Source organism: Microchirus variegatus (genome assembly GCF_963457635.1).
Source record: "Microchirus variegatus genome assembly, chromosome: 1".
In the NCBI taxonomy this organism is placed as follows: domain Eukaryota; kingdom Metazoa; phylum Chordata; class Actinopteri; order Pleuronectiformes; family Soleidae; genus Microchirus; species Microchirus variegatus.
The window spans coordinates 28,609,237-28,623,507 of NC_139802.1; the positions used below are offsets into that span (position 1 = coordinate 28,609,237).

Here is a 14,271-nt window from a genome sequence, read left to right on the forward strand (position 1 = left end):
CTGAACCTGATCACATAATTAAGTGATGTGTTGACTTTTTGGTGAATAAGCACTCTGCCGTACAGTGTATACATATGCAAATGTAGTTAGAACATCAAGTGCACCACATCAGCGGTGGACAATCAGAGAGACACATCATTGATATTGTTGTGTGAGGGAGTCGGAGCTTATTCACCAAAAATATGAGTGTTTCCAGTGATTCTAACTGCGCCCACAAACCCACTGCTGAGGGACAAGAAGCAGTCGAATCAATAACTCGATGAGTTCATCAAGTAGGCAATCAATCAGTCATTGAATCAGTCAGTCCCAGCACTGTTGGCATCTCTCAGTGGAGCCAGTGTGGGGTTTGAGCCACAGGCCGAGTGTTTGATCCTTGCCAGAGAGTGGCTGAAACTACTCAGCGTTGCCTCGGGCTAACACACACACACACACACATGAATAAACCAACCCACACATGCTGATGGACACACATGCTGAGTCACACTCCCCGACCCTGTGGCCCTTGGTGTCTCGATCTGCTGGATCTCAGATACCATCCAGCAGATTAAAGGGAAGGTGGTGGCGTGAAGAAGTAACATAATTAAGCTTTGAGTAGGCTGATGGCTCCCAGGCTGTGAGGTTATCTCTTGTTTCTGTAGCATGCAGCAGCTTTAGGAGGCTGGGCAGATGCCAGTCTGTCACAGTCCATCTGCTTCGATGCTCACAGCCAAGCACAGAGAGCTGATAAAACCTCCAAATCTCTTTTACTTTTCATGAAGGCACTTAAACCAGCAGGAAACTGATCTAGTGGAGAAAAAGACAGGGCAATTTAAATCTTTGGCTTTTTACTCACACGTGTTTTATCGTGATAGATCTCCAGCACTGCCAGGAGGCCCGTGTGTCGTTTCTTTAACAGCTGGAACTTTTACAGCGCCATTGGTTCATCCATATTACATAACATCATTTTTAAATACCTTAATGAACTACTGAAGCATGGAGGCATGAACAGAACTCCCCAGGTTGGAAAACACCTGCATCAGACTCCAATTCAGCGCAGTGGAGATAAACACAGTAGTTACCGCACCATGTTAAAATGCATGTATTGCGAAATATAGGACATTAAATACATAAAATATCGAAGAATATTGATGTAAAAGTAAAATACAGAATAAAATGAGGACATACTCTACATGTAAAACTAAGGAATGACATTTTTAAATGCAGCAGATGTGCAATAACATAAAGTGCTGGAATTTGTATGTATGTCAAGTTAAATATCGATCAGTGCATCAGAGCGTGTTCTGTTCGATAGAGTCGATTAAATGCCTGGAGTCTAGTGGGAGGAAAAAAACTCTTGAAAATAGGTCACTTTGATAGTAGACGACGTGGTGTCATTGCCACTCTAATAAGACCAAGACTAGAACTAAAGACCAGGACTAATCTGCTGTATAGACCTGGTCTTGGTCTTGTTAGTGTGGTCTTTACTACGACACTAAAACAAGAACAGCTCCTTTAATTTTTTAGAGCTGCACAGTTAAAACTAAAAATGTATGAATAGCCAAACTCCTCAAGAGGTAAAGTATTATTTTTTAATGTGAATTGACTCTAAAAGGTTAACATTATAGGCGTCGTTCAATCGGCACGTAGCACATGGCGAGTGTTCTGTTATTACGTCCACCTTCCATAAGGGAATAGCTTCCAACTGCACTCATTAAATTTCCTGCCAAGAGTTCGATGGAAAGACCGATGCCTCATAAATATGCAGCAGGATACGGTAAAAGCCAGACATTAGCTTAGCATAAAGAGCTTTGAATAACAGTCAGCTTGGTTTAAGTTGGTGCTGACAATGGCACAAATGTCAAAATATCTCACTGGTGACGTCTGATTGGTGTTTTTACCAACTTGGGATCCTACATGTGTTATACAAACATAGTTTTAGCTTTTAGCTTAATGGACTTTTTATTATTATGGAGTTCATTAATGAGAGGAACTTGACAAAAACTAATGGCTTTTAAATATAGCCGGAGCAACTCAATCAATATTGGATTATGTTCCGTTGATTTCCTATCACTCGTGTGAGTAACAGCCTTGACAACGCGCACATATAGGCTGTAGTCTGTGGGGAATTCAGAGGTTTAGTGCCTTTCTAATGTTTTTGATTCTAGTTTAGGGAATAATGGGTGAGACAAAACGTTCATAAACTCAGCATATACACGTGTCAAAGATAATGCGCACAATATTGTCCATCAGCATCCAATTTCAGCAAACACATAATATGTGTATACATATGTGTATGTGTAATATTATTTGTCCACGCCCACACAAATGGAGTCAGAGAACCTTTTGCCAGTCGTTTAATCACACCAAAGAGAAACTTAACAATTTTACATCGTGGCACACAGGTGTTGTTGTTCCACTGCTGCCAATATTAGTCAGTTTGTGTCACTTCTGTGTTTGAAAGGTGACACAAACTTGCCAAATGAGGCAGCAGAAAACCAGCAGCTCTTGTGTCCCCAAAAGCTAAAAACACAGATTTTATCTTTCCTCCAAGAGAGCAAGTTTCCAGTCAGAAAAGTCTAACAGTCTAACAGCGAGATAAACCCCACAAACCTATTTTTAAGTACATCCTGGAACCACACTTGAAAACAAAAACCCAGAAGCTTTACCCTTTTATCATTCTGGGCTAAAATAATAAACCCATTATGTGCTGCACCATTATTTTTTTGCTCTCCTTTTCACACAACCGCTGTAATTGAGACACCGGGACTCAGTTTCCTCCCTTTAGAATTACGGCGACATCTTCTGCCACTCGCTCTGGGAAAAGCAGCTTCCACAGAGGTGGAAATTGTCAAGTTATGTAAGCCCTGAAAAAGGAAATCTGAAACCCACAGCTGATTCATTGAAAATTTTTCCTCCGAGTTAAGCTTTGAGACACGACACCGAGCTTTTAGTTAACAACCCTAGTCATGACGGTAAAATCTCTGAATTCTGAATGAAGGTGGATTCTCCCTCTCGAATCTGCTGATTGCTCAGATCGTCTAGTTTTGCGACTGACTGCTCTGTTTCTTCCCCCTCTGCAGGTTAGCAGAAATGGAGAATCGTAATGGCTCTTATCTGAATGACAGTATCTCACCAAATGAAAGCATGTGAGAACCGCTTTTTGTTTGTTTGGTCTTGCAAACTCACTGATTGGCTTGTTGTGTATGAACTGGCTCTTGTCTTCTTTGTTTCCATTGGCTGGTTATGTATGATATTATGTCAATGACGATGTTTACATGCGCACATTGTTGATCTGGTTACAAGCTCATATTATGGTTTTATTCTTTTTGTATGTATCATCCCATATGAAGACAGTGCCAAACAATTTTTTGCACACTTGGGATAGTTTAAGTTTTTTTACCTCATACTGACACATGTAGTATTCGTCATTGAGGAGTCTGAGTACTGTGAAGACGCTGCATCGGAATATTAATATTAATATGTCCTAAGAGACGAGTCATCATATTTAGGATTTAAAAGATATTATTAATGCTAAGCATCCCAAATACTAGTTATTATATAAATGTACATTGTTCTTATGATCACTCTGTTTTACGTCTTGATTATGTGGTTCCCTCTTCTTACAAATAATGCATTTTTAGTTTCTTATACCGGTTCTTTTACATGACACAAGGAAAATAATATGAAAACGTATGATTTACTTTTTAGCTTTAAAGGTGGTCGAGATGTTTCTGTCATACTTAGGAAATAAAGCTGCTGAGAATAAAACCCAACAACACGTTATCCAATCAGGACTGAATCCCCGATTCTAAGCTGCTCGCTCTGCCAAACCAAAGTTGTTTTTAAGGCATCTGACCCATTGGTCGACTGCTGCTTGTTTGGCGAGTTTGTGTCACTAATGTAAACCCAAGCAAAGGATTTTAAACATTTGAAGTGACAAAATAACACGATTGAACTTACTGATGGAGGCAGCGGTTGATCCTCAACTCCTCTGTGTCCTGTTGTAATATCAGGGGTTTTCTCTATATGACCTTTGGTCCGTGGAGTGAGCTGTTCGTGTCCAGTTTATGTTAAAGTGCCCTCCTTACTCTAAATAAAAATATAAGCAAATAATAAGGCAAATGAAAATTGTATTTGTATTAAAGAGAAAGAACAAAACATTTCTTTTTACAGCCAAACTTTCAAATGTTTGGTTGATTTTGGACTGGTCATAAAGAAAAGATTAAACGTGTTTCTTTCCACTCTGTATGTGGCCATTTTTAGTCTTTATATTGTCCAAGTTAAGTATTTAATATCACTAAAGTTAATACTGCAAGCTGAGGGACCTATTGTGAAAGTCATTAAATAAATAACAGCAGAAATCAAAGCAGTAGAAGCTCAGATATCCTGACATAAAGTCACTTGCATAAAGCTCCCATCTGAACACTGCGTTTCCCTTAATGCAAATTAGCATCACTGTTTTTAAGTACACTTAAAATGAAGCATAATATAGAACACGCATCAAGGAAATGCCTGTGATTAAAAGTCTAACTTACTGATGCAGCTTGGTCGAGGTAAAAAAAACAATGAGCAGGAAGCAATCGAGAGACGCCAGAGCTGAAAACACCTACACACTTTCCCAGAATGACTTCACGGTCACATCAGTGAAGGGAGTTAGTTGTTTTTTTTTGTTTTTTTTTTAAATCAGCACATATCTGCAGCTCCTTAAGTATTCACACTCGGTTAGAGAGTGAGTGCAGTCTATGCAGCAGCATCTGAATCTGAATAGCTGGCCTAATTAAAATCCTCCAAAAAAAAAAACCCACAAAGTGTAGCATTTGCATCCAGACCGAACCGCTCCAGAATGTAGCGCTGCTCCTCTCTCTGTCTCCACTATACATGTTAGACTCTGTGTTAACCATCCTCTCCCACTGCTGCTCCTGTCATTCACTTGCTAATTTTCCTTTTTCCCCATTTTTCTCTGTGTGTGTTGTGTGCATGCGTGTGTGTGTGTGTGTGTGTGCACGCATATGCATTACATGCACTGGCGTGTCTTGTGTGTGCAAATATATCTGCCCATCACTGGCGGGTATGATTGCTGTGCGTGCGTGGGTGTGCGTGTGTGTGTGTGTGTCTGCAGCGATGACGAGCACATGTTGATCCAGCACTACTGCCAGTCTCTGAACCAAGGCTCTCCTCTCAGCCAGCCCCGCAGCCCCGCCCAGATCCTCATCTCCATGGAAACTGAGGAGAAGGGAGAGCTGGAAAGGGTCCTCAATGACCTGGAGCAGGAGAACAGGTCAGTGAACGCACCCATCTTTCAGATACTATCTTCCCTTGGCCTCCTCGTGTCTTCACTCAGCACGACAGGATCAGTTAAAGGTGTTTTCCACCTGATAACGCAGAAAAACTAGGAAGTTGTAGGTGAAGGAAAGGTCGTACATTTCTTAGTTTGTTATGTAAATGTGGGCCCTCGGAGATCTTAGGTTTACAATTTTATATTTTAGCTGGAAACTATATATTCCTACTAATGTGTCCTTGAAGTAAAACTATGCCACTCTGGGGGGAAAAGGGAAAAGTTAGTGTAGAATCACAAGAATAAGAATGCCAAGTTCATCACACTTAATGTTCTCTAAAGGAGAGGAATGAGATTTTAAAGGGAGTGTGGTTATATGTATGGACACGAGTGTAAAAGGACGTAACCACTTCACAAAAGGCTCATTAAATTGAGTCTTTGTCTATTTAAATCTACAAAAAATCGGAATATGTTCGCCTCTTTTTATCGGCATTAAACACATTTGTTCGACTGCAAACTGCAGTTTGTAAACCGCTCTGTCGCTGCACCAAAGTCCATAGAGAATTTGACTAATTCTCTATCGCGGCACACAGGAGTTTCTGATCCACTGCTGCATACATTAGTAAGATTAAATATGTTATCTGTTGACTTCAGTGTTTGAATTCCTTTGTTTGGATTAACGCAAGTGACGCAAGTCCTCGTGAGTTAAAAACATTGATTTTCTCCATGGACGAGAGTGAGCGCTTTACAAACAATCTTTCTGTTAAAGTTGAGTCTTTGGGCAGCCATTGTGAATTGTGAACCCAGGATGTGAGTCAAACACTTGGTATTACAGCTTTGGGGGAATTAAAACCTCCGACTCCACTGGGAAATTACAATGTGAAATTGCTAAAGTTGCAATACACTTATTTCTTGGTGTGGACAAGTAAACATATTTTCAGAATGACTTAAAGGTGCCATATGTAAGAATGTGGTCAAAACAGTTACTACATTCAAATTCAAAATACCGAGGTCTTTTAGGGGGTTTTTTCTGACGTAACTGGCAACCCGTAGTTGCTCTGCAGCTGAGACTCTACTGAAAACATAAACATGATTTGCAGTCTGAAAAGATTTTTTTAATGCAAATATTTTGTCTGTACTGTTGTTGTTGGTGAGTTCAGTTTGTTATATGAACATTATTCCTGAGTCTCTGTGACATATTAGGAGGATTTTATGGCCAGTTGCTTTAGATTTATTACACAATGCACCTTTAAGATTACATTGTGCCTCCATGGTTTCTTTTCATTATTAGTATGCTTATTATCACATACATTATAGAGGGTAAAAATGTTTAAATTAGTGGATTATTTATTATATCCTGCACCAATGACAGCCATAGCCAGAGACATTTTTCAGGTTGTCTGTTTTCAGGCTTATTATCTCAAGGATCATTGATAGAATCCTTTCAAGGTTCTATAGTATCCTACAACAATAACATCCACAGTATATAACATTAGCATTCAGGCCAAGAGAATGAAGCAGGATGAAAACACATGTGGTTCCACATACGTCAGCCAACCATCCTTCAAAGCCTTGTTTTCCATGTTTGGACGCAGGTCAGATGCTGTCGCCTGTGGTGAACTGGCATCACTACCAGCAATGGGAATTAAGTCAATAATAGCAACAGAGAGAGAGCATATGGTCACACAAACAGACATGGAATAAAATAAAACTATATTATAAAATCTATATTAAGTTTACAATATGGAAAATGTTCCCCTGTCTTTCCTTAGTCAGTATTTTTTTTTTATTACACCAAAGTCACAAAATAACTAATTTGAATTTAATTTGGAAGCAAATCAACAGCTTCAGTGTGAGCAAGAGCAGCAAATATATTCTTAAAATGTCCAACTGGTGGCATGAATCAGTTTCCCTTAGTGCCCGTGTTGGCAGCCATGTTTTCAGTGAGAGAGAACGTCTCTGTCTCAAGGTGGTTCTCAACTTAATCATGGAAAATTGGAAATAATGCCTTTACTTCCTCTGCTTCAGGAAGCTGCAGTCGGAGTACGACCGTCTGAAGAAAGCCCATGACAGGAAGGGCCTGTCCCCGCTGCCGTCGCCCCCAGAGATGTTGCCGGTGTCGCCGCAGAGCGCGCGCGACGCCGAGCTCATCGCTGAAGCCAAACTGCTGCGACAGCACAAAGGACGCCTCGAGGCCAGGATGCAGATCCTGGAGGACCACAACAAACAGCTGGAGTCCCAGTTACACAGGCTGAGGCAGCTGCTAGAGCAGGTAAAGAGCACCTCTAAGTAGGGGTACAAGTATTTTATACATTTATATGTATATATTTATGTATATATATATAAATACATATATATAAAATATTTTATTAGGCTCACCTAATAAAATGTATGCCAGGTTAAGTATTTGTTTTCCTAAGAACAATTTGTTTTGCTTTTGTAAACCGCCTTCACACCAAAGTCCATGTAGGAATTGGTCATTTTACATCATAGTGACAGAATAAAGTAGTTGATCCACTACTGTCAGTAAGTTTCTACATAATTTATAAGCTAAAGATTCAGTTATTTTTATATGCACTTTCAGGTTCAGGAGAGTAAGCAGTTCACACATTTTAGTTTCCAGACTCTCAGATCACTCCCTTTCTCATTAGGCTGTGTGGAGTGGCTGCTAATTCCTCATTTTGAAGTGTGTGTGTGTTAACCAGGTATTAATCCTGTTGTGGGGACCTACATCTGTTTACACACTCACATTATGGGAAAAAAAAAAGCAAGTCCCCACAATGTAAATGATTACATTTTAAGGTGAAGACATGTTGTATGGTTAGGTGTTATATTCAGTAGCATATATGGTTAAGTAAGTCTTCAGGAAATAAGTGCATGTCAGTGTAATGTCCTCTGAAGTCATGGAAACCAAATAAAGTGTGTGTGTCTGTGGGTGTGTGTGTGTGTGTGTCACAGACGGATTCCAAGGTGAACGGCACAGCTCTGTCCTCTCCCTCCACTTCGTCTCAGCGTTCAGACTCCTCCCTCCCTCTGCTCCGTGTGGCTGCCAGCCAGACTACTGATACAATGGGTAAGAATACACACACACACACACACACCAACACACACATATACACTCTCTTGTATCAACCATTTTAAGCATAATAAATGTAAAATGTTATAACTCTTACATAAAAGACCTAATGGAGACCTGGACCTAATGAGGCAAGTTCAAGTTTAAGATTTGAATGGTGGTTAGGTTAAGGTTCAGGTTAGTAATAACTATTTGTTAAGTTGGTCCAAATGAATGCGCCGTGCCGTGTCTTAAGAAAAATATGTGCGTGTTTACGACAAAGCAATGTGACCTGTTTTAAGGAAGTAGTCTCTTGACAATGGAATACAAACTTCACCTCCTTCCCATTGCAGGTGACGATGAGCTGTCCAGCCCTTCCCAAGATGCATCTGGGCTGGAGGAAGTGATGGAACAGCTCAACAATTCCTTCCCTCATAGCCAGGGTAAAGAGCACCAGCACAAACTTAAATCATATGAGGGTGGGACAGACGAAAAAAACAAAAAACTGCAGCTCTATTCGTGACAGAATAAGGAACTGATATTAAGTGATATTTACTCACTGGCTTACACAACAGCACTGACAGCAGCATCATTGCTGGCGTACTCACACTGTGAGTATCTGAAGGATTAAAAAGTATGAATACACCAGCAGACAGCTGAGGTTCCATATCATCCCTCGTTCTTTCTTGTTTGCACACAGTACATTTCATTAAGGTTTCCGTTGTTTCCAGGAACAAGCTCTGTGACATTTTGTGATGATCCCACCCTGTATGACCTTCATTTTTTTCTTTTATTTTTTTAAATGCCCACACACATACGTATCAGACATCTTTCTTTCTCTCTGATTTGAGCCTGATTTCAACTCTTTTTCCTGTCCTTTCTCTTTTCTTCCTTTCCTCCTGTTCTCCATGAGCCAGGAGGGCGAAGGGGACACCCATGAGAGGTTAGTGGCTCAACTTTCTCAACCCCAGACCCTTTTCCTCTCACACCCCATCCCACACAACACCCCCCCCCCTCCTTTCCATTGTACCATGACTATGCCACTGCCGTCTTCTATTGTTGCAGTATGCACTTTCACAATTGATCTTGAACGTATGCGTTTACCGTTTAACGCCGCTGCGCTCACACGCAGCTCAGCGGTGTGTGATGTCGCCCCTGCTCAGCACTGCAATTGAAGCCTCGAGTGCATAAGAGTGCTCTGTAATAGGTGAATTCTTAATTGGACTCCACTGTGCACAAAGCATTCAGCAGACTAGATGGCCAAGAGGAAACATTATGGTACATTGGAGAAAAAAAAAAGCACATATCTGTTCTCTCTCCTCTTCCCTGTTTTTCATTTCTTTCTCTGTCCTCTCTCGCTCTCTGCTCGTTCTTCACACACAGAGACGGGTGAATTCCAATTCCTTGCTTAATCCTCAATCTTAACCCTCAATCTCAAAAATGCGCGCTCCCGCTAGTGCAAGTGCTGTCCCGATTCTCAGAAAAATTAAGGGCTGTATCGCCCTCAATATAGAGATTTTCCGAGACCACCCTTTGGAGTAAGGGCTACCCAGAATGCATTGCGTGTCCTGTAAACGAGTACGCTACAAATTAAGTATTTTCTTTGTTAATAGAGATAATAAAACATATGAAAACCATTGTATTATCTTAGTTTAGGCCCATATTATGGATTACTGACGTCATTGTTGCGTAACATTTATTTTTATTTTACGATCTTTTGTCAATAGCCGGTGCGCACAAGCAATCGTTTGCTATGGTTTACTTTTCAATAAGCTGTGGTGTGTGGTAACTGTCAGCTGAATACGTCTGTGGTTGTGGTATTTGTATGAGTATCATCTTATAACTAACTGACAACCTAATAACTTGACCGACAAACGGATCGTAATAAATAATCGTGAAGTAAACGTCTTCTTTTTTTGGAGTTGACAGACTGGACGCAGCTTTCGCGTTATTCTGCCCCCTACAGTCTGAAGACGTATCTGCATTTAAGGGTTGTCCCATTTCTAAGTGACAAAATAACGCTCAACTTAGATTTGAGGGCCAGTTAAGATTTAGGGTTGGGCTTGAGGGTTAAGATAGGAATTGGAATTGGCCCTAAATCCAGTTCAAGACTTGGTTTTATACTGCTTTAGTCCTGGTCTTGGTCTAGGCTAGTGTTTCTTAATCCTGCCCTGCATGTTTCACTGCTCCAACACACTGATAATTTGAATCAGGAGTGTTGGAGCAGGGAAACACCAAAACATGCAGGACAGTGGCTCCCCAGGACCAGGAGTGAGAAACCCTGCTGTAGTACATATGTCAGGCCTGTATGTGGCGCTGTAATGCGACTGTAGAAATACAACAGAAATGGAGAAGATGATGAGGAGCATGCACATAAAGCTAGTGGAGTTCAGGGTTAGAGATGTGAGGGTTTGATGTGTGTTTTAACATTCTTAACCCTGTAAAGCCCAAACCATTAGATAATTGACTGAAAATTCCAATTCTTTTTTTAAATATCAATCTCCATATAGGAGTTTTAATTTGTATCATATTTGATACAGCAGGTCACAATGCTCTAAGATTTTTTTTTCTTCAACAAAAAATACACAAGCAAATCCAATAAATCCAACAAAAACAATGAAGCAAGGGAACTGGCAGGGTGGAAGTCTGGAAGACATAACATTTCAGTTATTTTTACTCATTTTGAGGTTCACAACCTTTGTATTTTGAGTGATGGAAGGCTTGAAAACAGTTGTTCAGACAAATATGCACTCTGCATTTCTCGTAGTACACATGGGCAAGTTCTCTGTCGGGTTTCACATAATTTTATACATCGGGTTTTTCAGGGAAAAAATAGTCACACTGCTCATGTGGAGGGCTCAAAAACGAATGTATCACATATGATACGTTTTGGCGTTATAGGGTTAAAATATCTGCTTCACGTGGATAAAAAGCTGGCATGATACAAAACATTTGTAGATTCTCCAAAACTGTCACGCATATTAGTCCTTTTTCTTGTCAGTCTGGTCTTGACTACGACACAACCCTATGTGGAAGTCAGCCAAATCTTTGCAACTGCATGGACTGTATGTGTTGTGTGTGTGTGTGTGGGACACCAGACTGACACAGACCCACGATCAGTGTGATTGGAACTATGTTACGTGGTACATGTGACCAGAATGTGTGCACAAGAGGCAGTGATAAAAACACAGTGCTGAAAACAGTGCGGAGCTTTAATATTTTCCCATTATTCTTATAGATTCACAGTAAAGACCAGCTCCGTTTCTTCAGAGCGGAATAATAGAATTTGTCATTACTCTTATAAGGTTAGATAGTATTAAATTGAATTTTCTCATGCTCACTTTAACTTCATTTAAACTCCATTTAACACCCAAGAGGAAGAAATGGTGGTTTAGCTTCACTGTAGTTAACGCAGTTTCTCTCTGGATGCTTCTGTGGCCGTGGTTAATCACATGTGAGGTCTTTTCTGCTGTGTTGCTCACATATACTGTTCCATTATGACACGCGACTTGTTCTCTTCTGTGAATCATTCCATTTCTATTCACGACTTTGTGTTAAGTAGGCGTGCAACAATAACGTCAATATGACAACGTTTTGTCACTCTGACCTGTGAGATGCAGTTATTGCGATGCTGGTGCCAAGTGTTCTATATTTAAGCATGAAAAAATAAGGTGGCAAAAACAGATTTCCTGCCAAATTTTTTAACTCACCAGCATCACTGCTGCTGTGACGCGGCACAGGAATGAGGATAATGTAAACGGTTATTAATTGACTGACAGTGAGATTATGGCAATCCAGGTCCTGGGCATCCACTGACCTACATGTCCCCTTGCCCCAACACACCTGATTCAAATGAATGGGTCATTATCTGGCTTCTGCGGCGCTTCCTGATGAACTGACCATTTGAATCAGGTGTGTTGGAGCAGTCTCCCCAGGACCAGGATTGAGAAACCCAGCCTTATGGTGTGCACGACTGCCGTTGCTGGATCATTTGCTTTTTCTCATGTATGAAATCTGGTGACCACTCATCTGGAGCTAAGGTTGGCGCTAATAGTGTTTATGGTAATGCTGCGATTCAGAGTCCATCCAAACCAGTTGGACGTGGGACTTATCCTACCTCCGACTAGAAAAAGTGCACTGGAATGCCTGTCGAAGTGGGACCTCCTACCTCCTAAATCACCCCAAATTTAGTCGGAGAATAATGGCGGCGCCCATGAAGTCACAAGAATAGGCTATAAACTTTACTTTTCTGCGTGTAGAGTTGTTTTAGACACAGCAATTTTATCACATTTATTTATTCACCTGCATCGAGGACTACAGCCTCAGCATATGAGGCAGGTGCTCTACCAACTGAGCCAACGCTGCCCCTGATATGTATCGTTTTTACATAATACTGCTCGCTTGTGTATGACGAAAGCGGCGCCATCGTCCATGTTTTTCTAACATTCGACTTCAATTGCTGGAGCTAGTACAATTCAGGTAGGATGAGTCACACATCCTATTTGTTTGGATGGGCTCTGGAACGCAGCATAAGGTACAGTCGCATTATTACATTTCAGCCAAGCCCTATGACAGGGTTTCTCACTCCTGGTCTTGGGGAGCCACTGTCCTGCATGTTATAGGTGTTTAACTGCTCAAACACACCTGATTCAACTAAAACATGCAGGACAGTGGCTCCTAATGCTGTGTTCCAGAGCATATCCAAACCAGTTGGACGTGGGACTTATCCTACCTCCAACTAGAAAAAGTGCACTGGAATACCTGTCGAAGTGGGACCTCCTACTCGCGAAGTCGGGGCTGATCGACCTACCCCGACTTCACCAAAATGACATCGGAGAATAATGGCGGCGCCCATGGAGTCACATTAATAGGCTATAAACTTTACTTTTCTGTGTATAGACTTGTTTTAAACACAGCAATTTTATCACAACTTGTTTTTCATGTTATGGCTGAAATTATGTCGTTGTTATCTGTCAGCATGAAGATATGTAGGGCTACGGTAAAAGTATTCTCATACGGCTCGCTTGTGTATGCAAGTAGACTGAATTGCTGACAGTCAAAATGCCTCTTCAAACATAAAGCGAAAGCGCCGCAATCATCCATGTTTTCTAACATTCGACTTCAATTGCTGGAGCTAGTACAATTCAGGTAGGATGAGTCCCACATCCCATTTGTTTAGATGGCCTCTGGAACGCAGCATAAGGTACAACCACATTATTACATTTCAGCCAAGCTCTATGACAGGGTTTCTCACTCCTGGTGCTGCAGGACAGTGGCTCCCCAGGACCAGCAGTGAGAAACCCTGCCCTATGACATCAGTTAAATTTCAATTTTGCATTTTTGCATCTCCCTGCACGAGACTCCAAACCTGCATCTACTTGTGCTTCATTCATTTTAAAACTCATAAGTCTGAATGTTCCCTTCCCCCTTCTCCTGCTTGATAAGGTATATATATATATATTATTGTTATAGTTATTGTTATGTGTCACAGACCTCACTTAAAGAAGCACTAATCTAAGCCTCCTCTCTCTTCAGGTCCCAGTATTGGCAGTTTGTTCCACATGGCCGACGATCTTGGCCGTGCCATGGAGTCACTGGTCAACGTGATGACAGACGAGCAGAGCGCCGAACAGCACGAGGCCCTGCCCTTCTGATCTGACTCTCTCTCTCTCTCTCTCGCTCTCTCTCTCTCTTCCTCTCTCTTCCCCTTCCTCCCTTTCATCCCTCGGCATGCTTTTCTAGTCAAAACAACTGGATTGGAAACACAGTTTACAAAGAGAATACATAACGTCTATTTTTGTGAAGGATTGCGGTTCCAATGATGCGTAAAAAAAAAAAAAGAAGAAAAAAAAAGAAAAGAAAAATCATTAAAACTTGTAGATTTCAGTAGTTTCTTAAAATGTCCTGAAGTTGTTTTATTATTAACAGAGGCTGATTTTTAAACTTCTATGCAACTGTATAA

The 14,271-nt window shown here is 41.0% G+C and overlaps 1 protein-coding gene across 7 annotated transcripts in view; it reads left to right on the forward strand.

Moving 5' to 3' along the window:
- The window catches only part of dmd (dystrophin), a 304,958-nt gene extending 290,687 nt beyond the window's left edge, over positions 1 to 14,271 (forward strand). For 3 of the 7 annotated variants that reach the window (XM_083892990.1, XM_083892994.1, XM_083892995.1), the window contains 7 exons: positions 3,060 to 3,125; positions 5,099 to 5,257; positions 7,283 to 7,526; positions 8,213 to 8,327; positions 8,663 to 8,752; positions 9,227 to 9,252; positions 13,845 to 13,983. In XM_083892990.1, the coding sequence (XP_083749116.1) occupies positions 3,060 to 3,125; positions 5,099 to 5,257; positions 7,283 to 7,526; positions 8,213 to 8,327; positions 8,663 to 8,752; positions 9,227 to 9,249 (697 nt within the window). In that variant the 3' untranslated portion in view covers positions 9,250 to 9,252; positions 13,845 to 13,983. Of the gene's footprint in view, positions 1 to 3,059; positions 3,126 to 5,098; positions 5,258 to 7,282; positions 7,527 to 8,212; positions 8,328 to 8,662; positions 8,753 to 9,226; positions 9,253 to 13,844 lie in introns of all 7 variants that reach the window. The other 4 variants (XM_083892991.1, XM_083892996.1, XM_083892992.1 and 1 more) reach the window with 4 other exon arrangements.